Source organism: Lygodium microphyllum, chromosome 1 (genome assembly GCF_053477565.2).
Source record: "Lygodium microphyllum isolate KBCC chromosome 1, Lygodium_microphyllum_v1.1.10, whole genome shotgun sequence".
NCBI classification, from domain to species: Eukaryota; Viridiplantae; Streptophyta; class Polypodiopsida; order Schizaeales; family Lygodiaceae; genus Lygodium; species Lygodium microphyllum.
Window position 1 is genome coordinate 855,313 of NC_141135.1, and position 23,229 is coordinate 878,541.

A 23,229-nucleotide genomic window follows, 5' to 3' on the forward strand; every position below is an offset into this window, starting at 1 on the left:
TGCAATGCATCATTTATTTTTTTAAAAAGTGAAAATTCAAGCTTTTAAGACTTGATCCTAATGCATTCCATTTGTGTTTGTTCAAATATTATTGGTTATTTCTTACTTGTATACTCCTCTAACTTTTGTTATTTCATTAAACTTTCAATACATTTCATCCATAGCAATTAGAAATATAGTTGGGAAAAAAACTTGCACATAAAATGTATGGTCATTTGTTTTGAATTATTAGTAAATAGGGATAGAGTGTGCCTCTTGTTTGTTTTACTTGGAAGAAACATATTAGCCCAATGCAATAATTTCAGCTAGTTTTCCTATTGGGATGTAGTAATGGTAATCAAAATGAGAGTTTAAAATACTAGTCCTATAAAAAGTTTGCGACCCCTAGAATGTAATTCATTGCATAGCCATAATAATATATAAGGTAACTGTAGTCATTGAAGTGCTAGACAACACATGTCAAAGATCATTATTTTTAATGATTCACATGTCCCTAATAATTTATAAGGTAAATATAAACTAATGTAGAACTTCTTACAATTATTATAGCTTTGTAAACATTTAAAGGGGAAAAACTAAGTACCGAGATATCTCACATTAATCGTATTGATTGGTTAAACTATACCATGAGGAAATGTTGTATAGTTTTGATAAATCCCTTCAATACTTTAAATCAAAATTCCATATATTGGAGTTAACCACCACCTTATATACTTAGATTTCAAGCTACAATTACATCATTGTTATTATTATTTGATGTCTATTGTAAACAACTATAATTACAACTCAATAAAGTGATGAGAACAACTTTCCTATTTGCATACAATGACATTAAAAGCTTAAGTTCTTGAAAAACAACTTTGGCATAATTCTCACATAATATGCACAAAACTTAGAACTCATGAAAAGGGGTTGGTTGGAATAAATAATTCCTTTCAAGTCTTTTACACGTGAAAAAATATTGAGTTGTATTATTAAGAAAGAATGGATTGTTGAGTGCCAAAGTTGAAGCAAAGTAGGCAAGCCACTAGCTTCAATCTTACCAGTTATACATGCTACCCTTTGTTTTAAGACCTTTTAATATATCTAAGTGGATAATGTAGATTATAAGTGTAATCATATGAGACTTTGAAAAGCATTTATAGATTGCACTAAATTTGTTATGAGAGACTAAGAAGAAAATTGGAAAAAAAGAAAATTAAAAAACATGCTTTTAGAAATAGTGAATAAGGTATTTATTTTTAAAATATAACGCTAAAACTTAGTGCTCTTATAGATTGCATTTAAAAAATATATACTAAAATTGTAAAATATCAATAAATTTGGTTACTTTTGAAAATATTTATGTTGCTTTTAGACCATGTTTCAAAAATCCATTGATTTCTTATAGTCTTTAAGGGAATCTTAGAAAATCTTATTAGGATAAACATGGTACCTAGCCAAAAGGTTGGCAACTACGTTTGTCTTACTTACCTCCCTCCCTCACACACACACACACACACACACACACACATGTATTTTTTCTTTTTTCTCTCTTTTTATTTTTCTATACCCTCTCTTTCTCTGTGTGTGTGTGTGTGTGTGTACACACACACACACACACACACATGTATTAAATAATACACACACATTTATGTGTGTGCGTGTATGACACATGCACATATATTTTTCTTTTTTCTCTCTTTTTATTTTTCTATACCCTCACTTTCTCTTTCTCTCTCTCTCTCTCTCTCTCTTTAGGTATGTATGCATGCATATATAAATGTGTGTGTTTAGCACATGTGCATCTAGTTGTATGGTCTTGTAAATGTGTGTCCTCTCTCTCACTCTCATCATTTTTAGTTTCTTTCCTTTCTTTTTTTCCTCATGTCTTGCATCTATGTATCTATTCTCTTTTCTCTCCTCTTTTTTTTTCTCTATTTTATACATGTGTATACATTTGTGTGATCTCATAGGTATATGTACTCTCCTCTCATTATTTTTCTCTTCTCTTCACACACACACACACACACACACGCACACACACACATGTGTATTTTCCTTTTTGTATCTTCTTATTTTTCCTATGTTTTTTGTATGTGTACGTATACATGTGTGTGGAGGTATGTAAATATGTGTCTATTTGTGTGGTCTCGTAAACGTGTATTCTCTCTCTCCCTCTCATCATTTTTATTTTTTGTCCTTTCTCTTTCTTCCTCCTATCACTCATCTTTCTTTACCTCATATGTGTGCACATGTATGCTTGTGTATATATGTATTATGCATATGTATGTATGCATTGCATGTATATATTCATGTGTGTCTGTGCATATATGAGTATGTGTATGTTTGTAAGTGTGTGCTTTTTAAGTATGTATGCATTCTCTTCTCTTCTCTCTCTCTCTCTCTCTCTCTCTCTCTCTTTCTATATATATATATATATATATTTCTCTCATTCATATGCTTACATATGTATGAGCATGTGCACATAAGTACACATGTGTATATGTGTTTGCACACATATTTGCACACGTATATGTATATGTGTGCATATATTATTCATGTATTTTTATAGTCTATGTGCATTTATAGAAGTTTCTAGAGTATGTAACACATTGAATGCACATATGCAACAATTGAACTTAAGTCTATTAAAAAAAAAAATCATCTCTCTCAACTCTCTTTCCTTTTTCCATGAGCATATCCTATGTTCAATTTAAAAAAAGAAAGAGAGTACATGTATGTTCAATTAAAAGAGAGAGTATTGTGTATGTGTGTTCAATTATGAAACAGAGAGAGGGGAAAGAGAAAAGAAATATAATCCCCACTCATTCTTTAGGAGAAAGCCCTCTTTATTTCATGAATATCAAACGTCTCCATGTTGTGCTACATAGACTTTGGATCCTTCTAGTTTGTTATGGATTCCCAAGGCAAAGCTCCAAATAATATATAGAATGTAGAATAGATAACTACTCATTAAGAGAAAGGGTACATGATGGATTATCATGCCATATGCATTGAACATCTCTCTCTCTCTCTCTCTCTCTCTCTATTTTCTAAATAGGCAATTTCAACTTTTGACTCCTCATTGTCAAGCATACTTCCCAAATTATCTTACTATAAACCTTACAATCTATTATCTCATATTATTTTTGAAGGTTACCATCCATTAACTTCAGGATCCAAGTTTTGACCTCCCATTATCAAGCGTGCTTCCCAAATTAATGCACTATAAACCTTACAATCCATTAACTCAAAATTTTTCTAGAGGTTACTTCCCATTCACGCAAGTCACATGTCTCTCATAGACTTTCTTCCTTTTTATTGTAAAATATACCATGTTGCGTCTAGAGAACGGAGACCTCTCCTCAATGAGAAATAAAATAACATGGGTGAGTCAACATTATGTGAGGGAACATTTGCATCTCAAGCCTAATCTCTCAAAGCCTTGTATATCCCTCTTTCTCTCAACCTTCTCTCTAGCCTTCCCCTCTATCATTTTCCTCTACTCTTACTCTCTTTCCTTTCTTCCGTCCTTCCACTCTAAACATAAGCAAGTCCATGGCATGGTCCATCTCCCTTGTATCCACGATAGACATACCATTATATCCCTTCTATCTTCACTACATCCTCTTATATGCATATCCTCATCCTTATTTATATTTTACTTTATGAAATAGACAATTTGGACTTGGTCACTTCTCTGAAGTTCTATTTTGTTATATCTCGTTTCAATTTTTGTTCTTGTGAGAGCTAATTCATCAGTTTGTGAAGGTTGACTCGCCACCTACCCTTCCTAAGAGCCTGAGCGATTTTTATCTTTATGTTTTCCCACGAGAAGAGCGTTTTTTTCCAACCAGAACCGAGAAGAGCCTATAAAAGTGCGCTGCGCACTGGTGCAGTGCAGTGCAGTGCGTGCGAGAGAGAGAGAGAGAGAGAGAGGAGAGTGAAAATGGGCCACGTGCAGTCTCAACATCTGCCCGATGATCACAAGGCCAACTTGGAGGTTGCTCGTCAGCTGTGGGAGAAGCTAAAGGGCATTCCAGGGCTGCGCATAGAGGACGCCATGATCCACTTCCTTTGTATCATGCACATGGGCGAGCTGCTAGCGCTGTCTAACAGAGAAGTTGAGAAAAAGCAAAACGGTGTGTTTGACGTGCTATGCTGCGGAGTTACAGACGGCGCCACAGTGATGGGCGTAAGCTCGAGGCTTCGGAAGTTCCTTGCGGCGGAGGCTGTGAATCAGCAGTTGTGCCAAAATGTGGGGGCCTTCGACGGGGCGATGTCTCGCCTGTCCGAGCTGGCGGAAGGTGAGCCACCATTATCGCGCCCATTCGACGCCTGCGCCGAGCATGTCGTCTTCGAGAAGCTCGGTCGCTTGGGCGCCACAGCCAATTCCACTTACGCCGTGCAAATGGTAAAGCGCAAGTCTAGCGCCCAGGACTTCACCATCAAGATTGTGGAGCGCTGTAAGAATTGCAAGGTGGCTGGCGGACCCAGCAGCCCTCCCACTGCAGACCACCCCTTTGGCTCTACTCCCCGCCTCGGTGCCGTCGTCACCGACTCACCCGCCCTCATCAACTCACCTATTCCCGTTCTCACTGCTCCTGTCTTGAGGATCGTTAGGTACTTGCATCCCATTGATTATGGTTTAAAACCCGCGAAATGTTGGTCTTCTAATTTTGAACATGGGATAGTGTCTACTACTAACTAGCTCAGCTTGCTGGTCATGCTCAATTTTGCACTTTTGTTCATCCAAACGCTAATCTTTACGCACTTGTGTGCTCGTGTGCGTGCACACACCCACTACAGGGACACCCTTCGTGGCGCGGACTTCAGCGATACAAGCCGTGCGGTTGTCACTAGACGCTTCCCCTCGTTGCGCGTCTTTCTCACTCCATCCTGGCAAGGCGACCATCGCGTCCTTGAAATTTTGGGCCCTGAACATGAACTTCAGGAAATATATCCTAACGATCATGTTCATGATGAGCTGTGAAAAATATTAGGTATGTCAAGGATACCCATAGGAATCCTCTCTAGTATGAAAGTGTGAATCTATATAGTGTTTAAGTGTGATCCACATCTAAGTGTATGAAATAAGTCATGAAACATGTAGGTGGCATGTTACATGCACGTCTGTCGTAGGAGGACAAGGCTACTTTTGCCCACCTTTGTACTTCAATCAAATGAATCAAGCACATTTGCCTAGACTTTGTCTTTTTCACTCCATTTCTATGTTCCTCTCTCATCAATCTATATGTATGCGACTTGTAAGTTTCCAAATTCTCATAATCCTAGTCTCTAGCTATACACATCCTATGTAGCTTTATTTCCTTTTTGAAGAAGCTGTGAACCACATTTGGAGCAATTCCTACTACATAAATGTGTTCAAATAGTAATGTGTCCCCATATTAGAGCCCTTACCTGTAAGTTCCCAAATTCAGTTCATCAGTAGAGGATTGGGCTTCTTTGGAGATATAGCCATCTAGTCACAACCTTCAATGCAAGATGCAAAATTTGTGTGGAGGGTGGGGAATATATTTGAGTATTTACATATACCCCATTACCAAATTCAGTTCATTTGTAGAGGATTGGGCTTCTTTGGAGATATAGCCATCTAGTCACAACCTTCAATGCAAGATGCAAAATTTGTGTGGAGGGTGGGGAATATATTTGAGTATTTACATATACCCCATTAATGCAAAAGGCACCCTCTTATTACTCATAACCTAATAATTGCTTCTTTCCACCTATACATTATGAGAAATTTGGGGTCATAAAGGGCCCTCTAAGAAAATCCATGTCACTTATTCCCTAATATTTGGATGTCCTTTTTTTTTTGCAAATGAGTTAATAAACTTCTTCTATGTATTGATACACTTGTTTTAATTCAAGGGTGTTTGCTTACCATTGATATTGGTGGCAATGGCAAACACATTTGTTGAAACATAGTTTTACTAAAAATAAATCTACTTACAAACATATGGCAATGGCAAACACACTTGTTGAAACATAGATTTACTAAAAATAAGTCTACTTATGAACTTATGGCTATGTAGCTTAATATTGATATGAATGGTAATGATAAATATGCTTGTGAAATATAAACTCACTAACAGCAAAAATAGTTGTGAATGCAAGGCGTGTACCTTCTTACTAATGATGATGTTGATCACACACACACACACACACACACACACACACACACACACACACACGCACGCACGCACACAGAGGCCATCACTAGGGAAGCAATCTTGAATTAGAGAGTTTTCACACCTAAGCTCTAGCTTCATAGAGAAAGAGTTGAGAATCATCCTTTTAGCTTTTATAGAGGATGAAATGGGTGCCCCAAGGCTATTGAGAGGGTAGATAAGGGGGTGGGGCCTACTTATGCCTTCTCAAGAAAGATTGGAGTGAGCTCTTATGCATTTTTGCATGATTGGATTGCATGATGTTATCATTCATGCTGCTTTTAGGTTAAAGATGGATTTATAGAGTTTGCTTGTCACCTACAATATATTTCTTGGTTTTTCACTTGGTCTTTGTTATGTTTTTGATTGTGTATGCTTTTATTTTTGTTAGTAGGAGTAATTAAGTTGACTAAGATCATTGCATCAAGTCTTGAAAGAGCATGCAAATTGGCAATTTGCTCCAGTGTTGGACTTTTAGAGTATTTTAGGTGGATTTGAGAGTATATTTGCATGCTTAGGGCACCCATTTGTGAAATGTATACATAAAGAAACTTATTTAGGCTAAAACAATCTCTTTGTCTAAACTATATCAAAATGTGCATGCTTCAACTTGAGAGTGTGCTTTAAAGTTGGCCCACCCATTTGTATGACTACACATCTCTAAAGCCTACAACACAAAAGATACTCACAATCCTAGCTCCATATTGCACTTGAAGCTACCAAGTTGCCAAACCCATACATTTTTTACTAGCACCACTTCAAATTAGATTTTGAATTAAGTTGTGAAACCATCTTAATAAGTTGAGGCCATATTTATGACCTAGAAGTGATACCCTACTAAGCTAAGGTATAGAATCGAGTTTGAAAACTTTAGATTGCAAGGTAGATTTGAGTGTTTTTCTAGCCAAAACAACTTAAATTCATATAGACCTTGGCCAATAGCCTTAGTACTTCATTTTGTTAAAAATGTTAAAAAAGGTTAAAATTGCATTTTTGAAAATTCGGTCATATCTTTAGTTATTTGACCATATAGCTAAGTTCTATGCACCTTGTGGACCCAAGAAGTGACCTTAGATCCACAAAAACAAAATGTGAATGAATGTGCATAAACATGTTTAATGAGATAACCAAAGTGTGAATATGCAACAATCATTTCTTTTACATCTTTCCATGAATTTTCTACTCATTGTGACATTGTTAAATACACCTTAAAGATAGCGCATCTTTCCGACTCATGTTATCTTTGGAAACATAAATATTACATGACTGATCTACTCATGAAGTATAACAAAAAATAATAATAATAATTATTTTTTATTTTTTACACATTTTTTTAGTACACTACAAATGGCATTGAGACCACTCTCTTGCTACTATCGAAACACATTATTTAAATAAAAAATACATATTTTTATAATTTTTGAATTCATATATAAAATATAGTTATATTTTATGGTTCTTGGATTCATTCTCAGTATTTCATTATTTATTGGTATTTTCTCTTATTTTACTCTATTTTTATAATGTTTCTTATTTTTTATCTAAGCAAACAAGAAATGTAAAGTTTTAACAATTAAGTATTCATATATTTTTTTAACTCTTTAAAATATTTTTTAAATTTTATTTCATTTACTATGAAAATTAATGAACTTATTCAAAAATTGCATATACTCCATAACATGAATGGGGTGCCATGTGGATTCAAGACCGCTGACGCTTGAGATAGCCACTAACACACTTGGCGGCACTCCACAATGCTCCAAAAATATGCCACAAATCATATCTTTTACATAACTCTCAACTCTCCCTCTCTTTCATCCACCCCCCTTCTCTCATAAGAATAGCCATTATCTAAGAGGAAAGGAAGGAGAGAGAAAGATTGCTTGAGAGAGGAAAGAGCAATATTGAAAAACTAACGTTCTTTATTTTTCATATTAGGCCACGAATTTTACATAATCGTGTAGAGGAGAGTGATGGGGACTTTGTTTCATCCATCACATGCGAGAAATGGTGAAGATCTCGCACACATCAATCATCAAAAGCACATGATGTCTTTTTTAATTTCTATCCACTTTTTTTTTTAAATTTTTCTCTTCCAAACGACTAGACACATCAAGAAGAAGCACCCTTTTAGACCTACTATAAGTGTCTCTTCAAAATTGAACGTATCCACATGTTTTTTTAACAAATTTTTGCCTCATGTGGTTGCCCACTCCATATTTTCACATAAATTAAGATCTCATGACATTAAATTCCATCCCAAGTGTACAAGAGTAATGTCTAAGTGATAGCTAGATGCATTTTTATTAATTATAGACTCAACTTGGCACTTTACTATGTTTCAAGCTTCAAAATACTTTTTCTCTTATGCCTTGATCACTTTGCACACGAATCACTTTGGAAACTAAAATCTTCATTTTTACCCCCACAAACACCTTGTAGGTTTGTCTAAAATTGCCTAAAATCTCAAAAAGTGCACCTTTGGCTCTTGGATGCTATTCTTGACTTCTGAATCAAGTGGATGCTTTATAATGCAAAACCTTGCGACCATTAAATCGGGAGTCAAGACAACTTTAATCGATGAATAGACACCCACGTTGGATTCTTGGTGTCGAAATGCATATAGTAAAACTCCAGCTTTTTGATTCATGATCGTTCCATTTTTTGGTAAAAAACGTTTCTTCTTTTATGACTCTTGAGCCACTTTTGTGCTTGAAATTTTGCTCTAAAATTCAGCTTGTTGGTGACTACATGGTAGGGCGACGCAGCTCGTCGAATCCACGAACTGATTTACACAAACATAAATCATAAAAAGCTTTAAGCAGCTTCAAATTAAAATTCATAACAGAGTATAAATATAGCTCTCTCTCCACATCATTCTGTGGTAACAGAAGCTTAGAAGCTTCTAATTGGAACCTTCCAATAAGGCTTCCATAAGCCTTATTCACTCACACCTCCCGAGTTTTCAAAACTAAATTTTTAAGGCCCGATTCCTGCGAAGAGGAGTAAAATCACGGGCAGAAGGGAGTTTTGGAAATCGGATAAAGGGCAAGGAGAGTTTGCTAAGTCAAGATCTACGTCATCGATGGCTCCTAAGCAAAAGTCGTGAGGCGCACACGTGGGAGCTTCCACCCCGAGTACGCGAATGGACAACGCCCTAATTCTTAATGCCTTGGTTCCGATAATATTTCTACATAAAAAGGATGCACTAGGCATGTTTAATTCTTGTAGGCAAGTTTAAATACATTGGGAAATTTATTTGCTCGCCCGATTTACAAGATTTAGTTGCATGTCGTGTGTTTGAAATTGCTTGCACTTCCGTGGTCAAGTTGCATTCCTGAATGCGTATTGCATAAGTTAAAAGGTGGATTTGTCTAAAGGCATCCTTGTTGCCTCACGAAAAGAAAAACGCATATAACACATAATGCACTTAGGTAATAATTTCCTAGTTGTGACTCGTGTATGAGATAATCTTAGACGCCCATTGAATGATGTCCAAAGATTCGCAATGCATGGAAAGGAAATTATGAACTTTGCAAAATTGCATGCGAGGATGGTTACATTTTAGGTCGGGTTAAGTAATAAAAGGAAGGATTAAATCAAGGATGGACTCATGGCATTCGCTCATGCATGGAGATCTCTTGTTAAAGTTTGAATGCATCTTCATTAAAAATATTAAAGCTTTGATTTTGTTGCATCAACGTAGGGCTTATACGAGTTAGCTCTGAATGTCAATCATTATAGTGTAGAGCAAGGAAAACAATGATCTCCAAGTTGCATAAAAGCAGGAGGTCTATGGTTTGAAGTTGCATACCCGCATGGAATGATGCATCTCACCTATCTTCCAGTTATTTACATCTTTTAGGGAGAAAGTACTTGCTAATTTAAAAGAAAGTATTTGCATTTTTAAAGTGAAGATTATCTTTACTCGTGGGTTAGTTAAATCAACTAAGTAATTCGTGTATAGTTAAATAGCTTACATGAGAATCATAAAGATATGATCAGTTAGTGTATAACGATCACCTCAATGTGCTAGGTAAGGTTAAGCTATGATAAAATTCTGCCTAGTATCGCACTCGGGTTGTCGACCTAATATTTCCGATCCCAAAGATCCTACCCACATTCTCGAAAATGTTAGGATTGTCAGATCGGTCATGCAAGAACGATCTAGGGTTCTCACCCTAATGATCGAAATGGAATTTCCTTCGGGCGGATTATGGAATAGCCTTCGGGCTAGATTATATGATGTATTTGTAACGTGTCCACTTGTATCTTCTGGACACGTCTTAGCAGTCCATCGGAAAGGGTGTCTAGAAAGCTCCGCCCGGCACTCCCATGGAATATTACGGAGTTTGCGATCTAGGGCTTTCCGCATCTGCCATGTAGCGGAATTATTCTGGCTGTTCCCACTTAGGATCGACCTGAATTAGGGTTTTCCTTATTGGTCATTTCCTAACGGCAACTAGCATCAGACCCAAGCGAACTACTTTACGTAGAAATGCCAGGTCTGAAGCGAATTCACGCTACACTTGGTTCAAGGAGAATGGGAAACGAGAGGGAGGCAAGGCTCAACCTCTTTGCCATAAGGCATAGTCCCATTCCGTTCCACTAAAATAGCATAGATCGGGTTTAATCATAACTCTAGGTCAACGCTTTAGTTGTTCGTGTTCTTTGACGATCTTCCTACTGTCCATCGTGAATTTGAGAAAAGTTACCAGCCAACCGGGACCACCCATCCATAGGACGGACCTATGGCCCCTCCTCCGCACTTTCCTCAGGTTGTTTTAGTTATTTAATTACCTAACACATTAGTTGGACATGTAACAACCGGCTTCTTTAATTAACCCATTAGCCACTGGTTCCTTCACGTAATCTTATCACTTGACATAGAAAAACAATATCAGGCAAGTTCCTTATTAACATGTTATCATATTTATCTTTGAAATACAAAGAGTCCAGCCCGTAGGCTTATCCACAATCCCCCCGAAGGCTATCCAGCAATCCACAGGGATCACTAATCCAAGTTTCCGCCCGTAGACTAGTATGCGGGCCTTGAGATCCAATCCCGAGTCATGTTAGCCTCTTGTGCAAGGCCCGTAAGACGAGGGATTTACGGCCAGAGCCCCCCTGGCACCCAAGCATCCTCCTGCTCCAAGTAGCGCTCAACGGAGAGAACTCTCATGGCGGGTTCGGTCCACTTTCTTGGCGCGGTCAACAACGCCCTTGGTTAGGGTCAGGCAGGCAATGGGGGGTAATTGAAGCTATCTCTCCCTTCAGGCCTTCAACCTGAAGAATAGATATTCATTTATCTTTTATTTCATTGATCAAACAAAGCCAAACAGTGCTCTAAAATCTGTAGCAAGCACAAACATTTCCATTCATCGTTTTTGTTGGCAAACTACTAAGGAATGAATCCTTCCTTTCGAATGCATCCAGCACTCGATCCGGGATGACCTGCAACTTGGCAAGATCCCCTATATCCTGGATTAGGGCATACCCTATTAACCCAACTTGGTCAAACCTTAAGTTCATTGGTTACTTCAATTTATCCGCTAGTCTTTAGTTTCCAATCAATCCTCTTTATTCAATAAAGACTACTAAATTAGGATGATTATTCATCCTCTTGCAAGATAACTTGCATAAGGACATGTCAACTTCATTGCGAGAACTTGGCCATTCCCTTGTGATCCAATCACACGATCATATGACTTCACACTTGTTGCGCAAGTGTCTCTTCGAACTATGAGACAATGGAGTTATGAAACAATCTATTTCAGGTTACTATGCTGGCGTCGTTAGACCTAGGGTTTCGGAGTTTCAGCTTGTAAGATTCTTAGGGACAAACCCTAGCTCACTTTACAATTACATTTCACTATCCCTACATTCAGTGAATGTGGGCAAGTATTTAAGGTATAGGCGTTTCTTGGAATTTAATTTATTCTGAATGAGTACTCCATGGCTTAGGTGTTTTAGGTTTATGCCAATTTGGTTAACTCTAGAAGATAATTTCGAGATTACTTCCACATGATTCGTTGACTATGTGTAAATTGAATTTTTAAACCCTAACTTATCGGTTTGAGTTCGGCATAGGTTAGGTTAATTTCAACTAATCTTCCATTTTTTTTGCGAATAAAATTCATGCTAAATAAGCAACCTTTTTCTTGCTAATTTATGCAGTTGACAATGATAATTTCATAGAGTTTATGCATCGTAAGAATCGTTTCATGTTTTGCACTTTCCATGATGATTCATTGGGATATGGGTTAATAGTGCAAGATGGAGTTTATACTTCTAGGCTTAACTGAAGTATACTATTTTAACGGATAATAATCTAGTCTTATAATTCATTTCAATGCATAAGCTATTTGCTGGAAATGCGTTTATACTTTCTTAATTTGCATGTTTCATTTAAAAGTATTGATGACTAAGTTCCTTCATCATGAACAACTAGGATGAAAATATATCCTATTTCTAATAATTAACCTTGCATGATTGAATTACAACAATACCAAATAAAAATTAGGAAGGAAAACCTGGGCTTGGGGTGAGATGTCCATGTGGATGCCAGGAGGCGACCCTCCCACGGCTGCGCTGTCGTATTGCTGCGCATTCGAGGTGTGAAAACCACCCAAAAGTTGTGTGTGGGATTTGATACTTTGTACATATTTAATTGTTGTGTTTATACTTTTGTTCTATGTGGAAGAGGATTTGGAGTAAGAGGAATTAATCAATAATGCTCTGGTTGACATGTATGTCAAATGTGAAAGTTTAAACGAAGCGTATAAAGTCTTCAAGGGCTTGCTGGAAAGGAATTAAGTGTCATGGAATTCTTTAATGACAGGATATATTCAAAATGGGTTCAGTCTCACTGCCTTGGATCTCTTTAGGGACATGCAACAGGAGGGTGTGGTTCCAACTAGAGCTACTTTTCTATGCACCTTGAAAGCTTGTGGTAGCATAGGAGCCTTGCACTCATGCCAATCTTTACATTGTGAGATATCAAAAATGGGATTTGAAAGAGAATTGCTTGTGGGAAATTCTTTGATAAATATGTATAGCAAATGTGGTTCCCTGGCAGAGGCTCACAGGTTGTTTGATAAGCAGCCGCTTCGAGATACAGTTTCATGGGAGGCTTTGGTTGTAGCACATGCTGAATACGGGCTTAGTGACGAAGTCTTGATTTGTTTCAAGCGGATACAGCTGAAAGGTGTGTTTGTGGATACCAGCACATTCATTCTCTGCTTAAAAGCTTGTGGCACAGAAGGAGATTTAGAAATAGGGCATAGCATGCATTCTGAGATAACTGGGAGAGGACTTGAGAAAGAGCTATACATGGGGAGTGCACTGGTTGATATGTATGTGAAATGTGCTGTGGAGTTGAAAGAGGCACATGCTTCAAGGTCCATGGAAGGAAGTTGGTGCGCCAGAAGTTACTTTACAGATTGATGATGAGGATGTTAATGGAGAAGCAATGGCTATCTCTTTGGCTTACCTTTATGGACACCATCCCAAGTTGAATGATGGAAATGCATTTCGCGTGTTGGCTGCTGCTTCTTTTCTTGATTTGCAAGACTTGTGTGCCATTTGTATTGAGTTCATCATTTTTGAAATAGGGACAAACAATTTTCTGTCATATTAGGCTTTTGTGCTGAAAGCCAAGATTATGGGATCTATGGAGAACGTGTCAGGAAGGCTTGTTGGGGCAAGCCACTTGAAGTTTCTTGCAAATACTTTGTATATTCTGGCTTTGAAGGCTATTTTGGAGGGAAAAGCTTTTTCAGAGGCGCAGGGAAAATTCTGCAATTCGGGGAAGGGAAGCTTTTCTGGAGGGAGAAAAAGCTTTGGCTGACAAATTCTGAAAAAAAACCTTCATTATGGAGTATGTTGGAGAGATGCTAGAGAGGATTCCATATGAAGCCGGCAAAGTGAGTATGCTCAGAGGGATCAGAATCACGAAGGGGAGGATGGCTTGAATTTTACCACCAAGAACCACAGAAAAAGGATCGCCATCGCTCTGATCGGATTCAAGAAGGGAAAATAGTGGCCATCGCTAAAAGCGTATCAATTATAGCTCCAGTTCTATGCTAATTAGATGCTTACGACCCACTATCAATGACAAGTTTAAATTATCGATGACTATTGGAGTGATTACAGTTCTGGAGCAGAGGTATACGAAGGAGGATGTCGTTGAAGGGGAATTTGGAGAATCGTGGCTAATGTTGAGGACGAAGGGAAAATAGCCGAGGGAGTTAATGTGGGAAGATGATGCAGAGTATTTAGCAAACAGCCCTATGCAAAAACCACCTCTTCCAGGTGTCCATGAGCCATTCCACAGACCGCAACTCGAACAGGCTGATGGCCAATTCCAAACAGACCGCAGGTCCCTGTGAGCTCAGTATCTTAAGATGAACATTGCAGAGGGCAGAGGCTGTTGACTTGGAAGTAGACAAACCAGCTATGGAGGCGATCTCTGTATTCAGGGTGAGGGGACGCAACTAGAAAATTCCGCTGAATTGGTCGCCCTGCTTTACTTATGATAGCCTTTGTGGAACGAAAGAGACGATGTGATGAGATTTCAGATAGAATGCTTGATATGGGCTTTGAGCTGCAAATCCGAGAGGTTATGAAGAACCTCCCTAAAAAGCATCAAACACTTCTTTTTTAATGCAACCATGCCTTGAACCTTAAACTTTCCTCAGGGTCCATGCCTTGAATTGCTTTAGCTGCTTGTACTGTGGCTCAAGAGGCAACAACTGAACTGGATAAACAGAGTGCTGGATATTCTAGCTGGCTTGTCAACAGACTTTTATAGGAAAACTCATGTGTTAGAAGAGTTAACATGCTGTGAATTGAATTTTTGTGATCAATGCAGTGAGAAAACTTCCAAGCAGAGGTCTGAACCTTTGGTTTCAGTGCCAATGAAATTTCTGATACAATTAAAGCAGAGCATCAGGATCAGATAGAGGTATTTAGAACAGAAAGCATTGTACAGTTGATAATATCTGTGAAACTTCTCAGTCTGAAAAATGTATTAGTGTGTTTGTGCCAAAGTGCTATTCTTTGGATAAACAGAACAGTTCTTCTAATTGCGAGAGTGTAAACTCGAGCATATCGGATGCAGTTGAATTATCCATTACAGAAAATTGGTATGGGGTTTCCAATTACAACACATCTAGATCTTCTCAAGCTTCAAAACTGATTATCTATTCAACAGTGTGGATCAGTAACTTCATGTATTATGGGATCTTTTCTTCTCTATAAGACATCAACAAAGATAATGCTTTGAATAATAATGTGGAATGCGTATACTGGAAATGCTCATCCTCTTCGCATATTTGCTGATCTTCTATCCAGAAATTAGTCAAGGTCTTCTGTAGGCACGACTTTGCTTTGCTTTGACAAATCCTTCGACATCTTTGGTGAACCTAACGTGAAAGCGTCGCAGAAATTTCAGGATGGGAGATACTTCAGCCTCTATTTCAGCCTCTTCCACGATTCCAGCTGCATCCTCTACTTCAGCTCCATCAATGACTGCTGCGTCAAGTAGTTCAACAGAGGATCTAAAGCAGATTTTGCAGAATATGTCCATGTGTATGTAGCTCCAAAATCAGCACAGACACAATTGTATATGCAGCAGCAGCAACAATTGCATCAACAACAGTTGTCTCAGCAAAGGCAACTCTATTCGGAGCAGGAGAATGCAAACAGCGCGACTAAGGCGATTGAAGCAGTTGAGAATGAGAAGAAGCTATTTGATGGCCGTAATGTTTCAGTATATTTGAAGACATATGAGATCAAGATGGGGTTTTTTGGAGTTCCAGCTGGACTTATGAGTAAGTACTTCCTTCGTCTTGTCACACCCACTTTGAGGGAAAAAGTGACTGATCTTTTTATTCAAAATTCGCATTGGCAAGATTTTAAAAAGGCCCTGAAAGAAGAATATTTCCTTAAGGACTTTGGTATGGCTACTCGGCAATCATTCCGAGAGTGGGTCTACATGCCAAACAAAGGTCTAGCTGCTTTAGAGTTGATTCGAGAATTTGAAGAGAGGTATAGTCAGCTTGATGCCATTGAACAAAGAGCATTGGATGTTGAAAAAATTGAGCTTTTCTTGCAAGCTGCAGATCCTGCTCTTCAGGAAGAGTTGGGTGAGCTTCTTGAGGATCGCACGAAGCCTATGGGTCTTAAAACGGATTGGTAGGATGCCTAGGATGCAGTCTCGACTTTGACCAAGAGGAGGATATGGAAGACTCGCCTACAGAATGGTTCCATGCAGTAGTTAAAGCGGAGTTGGTGGGAAAATTGAAAGAGCAGTTTACTTCGACTGCGTCTACTACTTCTTCTAGTGCTCCTACTGCACCTAGGAGTGCTCCTACTGCACCTAGGAGTGCTCCTAGTGCACCTAGGAGAGATCGGAGATGTATTTGGTACGATAGTACGGACCATCAGCATTGCAGGGATTGTGAATCTTTTCAGGATGCAAGGAGGAAGAATTTGGTATATTGGGGACAAGATGGTAAGATTTGGTTGACTGAGACAGGAGCTCCACTTGCTACCAACTTTGGTAAAGGTGGAATGAAGAAGTTAGTGGATGACATGGCTGCGCGTACTTCTTATGTGACAACTAGAGGTGATGCTTTTGCATATGGAGTCCAGATTGAGAAGGGATCAGAGACTCAGTCAGCACTATGGACTTATGCTATGGAGACTGCAAACAAGGGAAAAATTCAGCAAACTGTTTTGACTAGTGCAGGCTCTAGCATCAGATCAGAGACAGGTTGGGATTCGCCTGTTGACAGGTACTCTATTTATGCTTATTTGGCTAAGTCTCATGGAGCAGATGTACTTGTTGAGGAGAAGCGTAAGAGGGATGAAGAAAATCCAAGTGCAGCTAAGAATACTAGAGGGGGTGAGTTTGTTACACCACCTATTGCAGGACCGTCTTTGAGACCAGGGCCAGATCGACAGATGGAAGATGTTCAAAAGAGAGAAAAGAGGCAAGAGCCTAGAGAGAGAAAGCAGCCAGGGTTTAGATTGATGTTCGATATTGAGACATCTACAGACATGAAGAAAATCTTTAATGACAAGATACTTGGCAGTGAGGTGACTTTCACTATTTCTGAGGTTTTGGGCATCTCAAAAAGAGAGTTTCAGGATCAGTTTCAGGAGGTCCTGAAGAGGAAAAGACATGCATTGCCTACCACTGATATAGAGGGAGTTTTGATTGGGGAGTTGGATGAGGATGAGGATGAGGTTATGGTTGATAATGCTTCTGTTTTTCCGCAGGTAGAGAAGAGGGTTCAGCCTATGCATTATGCTGAAAATGATGAGCCTGTCTTGATACTGCGTAGTCACTTTTCGCGGAGTCATTGGGCTAGGGCAACTACAGAGACGATGGTAAAGATTGGAGAGAAACAGATGCCTTATGTTGCATTGGTGGATCATGGTTCAGAGATTAATCTCATAGTTCGTGGAGTTTATGAGAGTAACAGATGGCCTATGGATGTAGAGCATGGGTGGCGTATGAGAGCCGCCAATAACACTGTAGGTGATTTGTATGCTGCCTGTCCTAGTGTCAGGGTTTCTATTGGTGATGTAGAGGAGGATTTCCATTTCTTTGTGGAGGATTCATGCTCTTATCCCATAATTCTTGGACAGCCATTCATCACAGAGATGCGCATGGAAACAAAGGTAATGGATGATGGATCTGCTTATGCACGGATTCACAGTAAAGATGGTATGAGAGCACTTTAATTTATGACTGTGTGTGTGAACCATGTTAGAAGCAGGGATACTCTCAGAGATGCACCTTTGCCCACTGTGAGGAATTCGGGTTTTCATTAGGTACCGTCGTTTCGCGAGACGATGGTGGTACAGAGCAGAGGAGATTGGAGTTCTCGCCTCTTGGCAGCAGTGTTTTCTCCTCTGGTTTTGTTGGGATTTCAGCAAATAGTTCAATGAGCTATCAGAAGATTTCTAGGTTGCCTAGAGCTGCCAGGCAGTACATATGCAGGAAGGAGAAAAATTTAAAAAATGCAGGAATTTTAGAGAATGATGAGCACATAGATGGGATGTATGACAGTATGATTTGTGCAGATACGATGGAAGAGATGGAAGATATGCTGAAAACTGATATGCAGAGTTGTCACAGTAATGTATTAGTGCAATCCCTGGACATGTTTCATGAAATTGCAGATTTTGTGTCACAGATTGAGTCAGAGGCTGAGGTGGCTCAGCAAAAAGTGTTGAGTGCTAAAGAAATTCAGCAAACAGAGTTTCCAGTTGGTTATGATCAGCTTTCAGAGACATAGAGGGCTGAAAACTTTCAGCCAACAGAGTTTACTGCTGAAATATTTCAGCATCCAGAGTTTAGGGCTGTTTCTATGCAGTCCATAGAGCAGAGGGCTGAGGATATTCAGCCACTGGAGTGCAGAATTGCTGATTTACAGCAATATTTGAGTAATGCAGAAGAGCATAATGAAGCCAGGGTTGACACGAAATACAAAACTGTGGATAAGAAGGTGAAGCCGGTAGCTATACTGCTTCCACTTGACAGTGATCAGCAAATAGAGAGGGCTGCTAAACAACCAATTTTGAGGAATCCGGAGCATATTGGTCATAAATTTTCAGCAGAGACTCTTGATGAATTGAAAATTGGAAATGGTGATTTTTTGTTATCCATAGAGAAGCAATGCTTTCAGGAGATGCTTGAGCGACATGGAAGGGGATTTGCTTTTTTTCCGCATGAGATTGGATGTGTGAATCTTGATATTGTTGCTCCTATGGTGATCTTTACTATTCCTCATATTCCATGGAATCTCCGACTATTCCAGTGCCTAAAGCACACCTGCCAAAGCTGATTGATTTATTGAATGAGAAAATCAGAATGGGAATTCTTGAGCCTTCATCTGCACCATACTTAAACATGTGGTTTACAGTTCCAAAGAAGAATGGTACTCTCCGATTTATTCAGGACATGCAGCCAGTGAACAGAGTTACTATCAGGAATGTTGGTATAGGTCCAGTTGTGGATGAGTTTGCAGAAGCATTTGCTGGATGTGCCATCTATTCTTTAGGTGATTTGTATTTGGGATATGATCAGTTTCAGCTGGCTTTGGAAAGCAGGGACATAACCACCATGAGAACTCCTATTGGGCTTGTCAGGATGTGTACCTTGCCTCAAGGTGCCATTAATTCTGTTGCACATATGATGAATGCCATGTATAAGGTCCTTTGAGATTACATACCTCAGCTTACTATGCCTTTCTTGGATGATGTGCCCATTAAGGGATGTGCAGAAGAAGAGAAGAATGAGAGTCTAAATGAGCAGGGATGCAGATACTTTGTGGCTGATCATATTTTAGCATGTGAGAAGATTTTGGCCAGGTTAGAAGAAGTAAACTTGACACTTTTAGGGCAAAAATCTGTTTTTGGAGTGAATGAGGTTGTCATTGTTGGACATATGTGTGGATATTATGGCAGGAAACCCTCACCTGATAAGGTGAATGCTATAGGCAAGATTGCGGAGTATTGTTCTACCACTTCAGAGGTACGGAGATTCATTGGAGCTTGTGTGTTTTATATGATTTGGATACCTCATTTTGCACACATAGCAGATTGTTTATATCAGCTGCTTCGAAAGGGGTAGAAATTCTATTGGGATGAGAGCCACACTAGAGCCATGCGGAAATTGAAGAAGTTATTGCAGAATGCTCCTACTCTCAGGAAAGCGGATTATAATTGTGGAAAGCCTATTGTATTGATAGTTGACACTAGTCCAATTGTCATAGGTTCGGCTGTGGGTCAAGATGATGCAGATGGAAATAGGTATGCTATTCGGTTTGGGGCGAAAGTCCTAAACGAGAGACAGAGGAGATATCCACAAATCAAGAGGGAGTTATTGGGGATTGTTACGGCTCTCAAATGTGACAAGGAGTACTTTATTGGAGTTTCAGTTGTGGTAGAGACAAATTGCTTACCATTGATTGGTATGATTACGAGTTGCTCTACTCCGAATATAGCTATGCTGAGATGGATTGCATACATCAAGTCATTAAATCCGGAATTTAAACACATAGCAAGGAAGGATAATCCAGTGGTAGATATGTTGTATAGAGCCAGATATGATGATGAGGAGACTCTACTTGCAGAAGAGGATGATGTAGAAATTTCAGCCATTATGGTTGATCATGTTTGTCATGTCTATGATATTGTGGCTTTCATAGAAGAACTCTATGTTGGAGATTGGTTGCAAATTGGCAAGTACCTTAGTACACTAAGCAAAAGAGATGAATGGACAGATGAAGAGTTCAAGAAGATCAGAAGGAAAGCCTATGGTTATTTTCTCAAAGACGGATTTCTTTGGAAGCATTCGAAGAAAAGAGGCGGATTACCTTTGCGGGTTGTCTGCGATAGAGAGACACAGTTACAGGTGATGAGGGAGTTTCATGAGAGTCCTTGGGCTGGTCATAGAGGAGTGTGGGCTACTTATGAGAAAATCAAGGAGAAATATTGGTGGAAAGGCATGTATAGAGATGTTTCTCACTTTGTTGAGACTTGTAGAGATTGCCAGATGTATTCGGTAGTGCGTCATCGAGATGAGCTTCATCGGACCTATCCGCTATGCATTCATTATAAGTGGGTAGTTGATTTGGTTACTATGCCTATGGGTCTATGGCAGATGAGATACATTGTTTTGGCTAGAGAGGATCTTACCAATCATGTTGAGGGCAGATCTTTGAGAACGAAGACCACTAGTGCAGTGAGTAAGTTCTTATTGGAAGAAATTTTCTGCAGGTATGGTTGTGTGGGTAAGATCACTGCGGATCGCGGTGAATTGGATGCAGATGAAGCTAGGGAGTTTTTCTCTCAACTAGGAATCAAGTTGGCTCTAACCACAGCATACAATCCAGAGGGAAATGGGAAAAGCGAAAGAGGGCATCCGCCGATAGTGAAAGCATTAGCCAAAGCATGCAGAGGACGGATTGGAGAATGGCCGAGACTTCTACCATTTGCTTTGTGGGCTGATCGTACGACTCACAGTGTTACCACAGGATATATGCCTGCAGAGTTGATGTATGGTCAGATGTTAATGGAGAAGCAATGGCTATCTCTTTGGCTTACCTTTATGGACACCATCCCAAGTTGAATGATGGAAATGCATTTCGCGTGTTGGCTGCTGCTTCTTTTCTTGATTTGCAGGACTTGTGTGCCATTTGTACTGAGTTTATCATTTCTGAAATAGGGACAAACAATTTTCTGTCATATTAGGCTTTTGCTGAAAGCCAAGATTATGGGATCTATGGAGAACGTGTCAAGAAGGCTTGTTGGGGCAAGCCACTTGAAGTTTCTTGCAAATACTTTGTATATTCTGGCTTTGAAGGCTATTTTGGGGGGAAAAGCTTTTTCGGAGGCGCAGGGAAAATTCTGCAATTCAGGGAAGGGAAGCTTTTCTGGAGGAAGAAAAAGCTTTGGCTGGCAAATTCTGAAAAAAAACCTTCATTATGGAGTATGTTGGAGAGATGCTAGAGAGGATTACATATGAAGCCGGCAAAGTGAGTATGCTCAGAGGGATCAGAATCACGAAGGGGAGGACGACTTGAATTTTACCACCAAGAACCACAGAAAAAGGATCGCCATCGCTCTGATCGGATTCAAGAAGGGAAAATAGTGGCCATCACTAAAAGCGTATCAATTGTAGCTCCAGTTCTATGCTAATCAGATGCTTACGACCCACTATCAATGACAAGTTTAAATTATCGATGACTATTGTTCACAGAGGGAGTGATTACAGTTCTGGAGCAGAGGTATACGAAGGAGGATGTCGTCGAAGGGGAATTTGGAGAATCGTGGCTAATGTTGAGGACGAAGGAAAAATAGCCGAGGAAGTTAATGTGGGAAGATGATGCAGAGTATTTAGCAAACAGGCCTATGCAAAAACCACCTCTTCCAGGTGTCCATGAGCCATTCCGCAGACCGCAACTCGAACAGGCTGATGGCCAATTCCAAACAGACCGCAGGTCCCTGTGAGCTCAATATCTTAAGATGAACATTGCAGAGGGCAGAGGCTGTTGACTTGGAAGTAGACAAACCAGCTATGGAGGCGATCTCTATATTCAGGGTGAGGGGATGCAACAAGAAAATTCCGCTGAATTGGTCGCCCTGCTTTACTTACGATAGCCTTTGTGGAACGAAAGAGACGATGTGATGAGATTTCAGATAGAATGCTTGATATGGGCTTTGAGCTGCAAATCCGAGAGGTTATGAAGAACCTCCCTAAAAAGCATCAAACACTTCTTTTTTAATGCAACCATGCCTTGAACCTTAAACTTTCCTCAGGGTCCATACCTTGAATTGCTTTAGCTGCTTGTACTGTGGCTCAAGAGGCAACAACTGAATTGGATAAACAGAGTGTTGGATATTCTAGCTGGCTTGTCAACAGACTTTTATAGGAAAACTCATGTGTTAGAAGAGTTAACATGCTGTGAATTGAATTTTTGTGATCAATGCAGTGAGAAAACTTCCAAGCAGAGGTGTGAACCTTTGGTTTCAGTGCCAATGAAATTTCTGATACAATTAAAGCAGAGCATCAGGATCAGATAGAGGTATTTAGAACAGAAAGCACTGTATAGTTGATAATATCTGTGAAACTTCTCAGTCTGAAAAATGTATTAGTGTGTTTGTGCCAAACTGCTATTCTTTGGATAAACAGAATAGTTCTTCTAATTGCGAGAGTGTAAACTCGAGCATACCGGATGCAGTTGAATTATCCATTACAGAAAATCGGTATGGGGTTTCCAATTACAACACATCTAGATCTTCTCAAGCTTCAAAATTGATTATCTATTCAACAGTGTGGATCAGTAACTTCATGTATTATGGGATCTTTTCTTCTCTATAAGACATCAACAAAGATAATGCTTTGAATAATAATGTGGAATGCGTATACTGGAAATGCTCATCCTCTTCGCATATTTGCTGATCTTCTATCCAGAAATTAGTCAAGGTCTTCTGTAGACACGACTTTGCTTTGCTTTGACAAATCCTTCGACATCTT

General features: G+C 39.3%; 1 protein-coding gene across 2 annotated transcripts; it reads left to right on the forward strand.

Annotated features, from left to right (window-relative positions):
* The first annotated feature begins 3,860 nt into the window (after window positions 1-3,860).
* On the forward strand, window positions 3,861-8,446 carry LOC148040766 (uncharacterized). Of its 2 annotated transcripts, XM_087666004.1 has the most exons (3): window positions 3,861-4,605; window positions 4,792-4,985; window positions 8,112-8,446. In XM_087666004.1, exons 1-2 carry the CDS (start codon window positions 3,932-3,934, stop codon window positions 4,973-4,975), a joined length of 858 nt encoding a protein of 285 aa, XP_087522130.1. In that variant the 5' UTR covers window positions 3,861-3,931; the 3' UTR covers window positions 4,976-4,985; window positions 8,112-8,446. The 2 variants fall into 2 exon arrangements, with proteins under 2 accessions (XP_087522130.1, XP_087522055.1); XM_087665929.1 differs by lacking the exon at window positions 8,112-8,446 and having other exon boundaries at window positions 4,792-5,208.
* The last annotated feature ends 14,783 nt before the right edge of the window (window positions 8,447-23,229 follow it).

Coding starts and splice junctions, on each gene's coding strand:
- LOC148040766 (XM_087666004.1), top strand. CDS start 3,932: ATGGGCCACGTGCAGTCTCAACATCTGCCCGATGATCACAAGGCCAAC. Junction 4,606..4,791: donor CCTGTCTTGAGGATCGTTAG/GTACTTGCATCC, acceptor CACCCACTACAG/GGACACCCTTCGTGGCGCGG.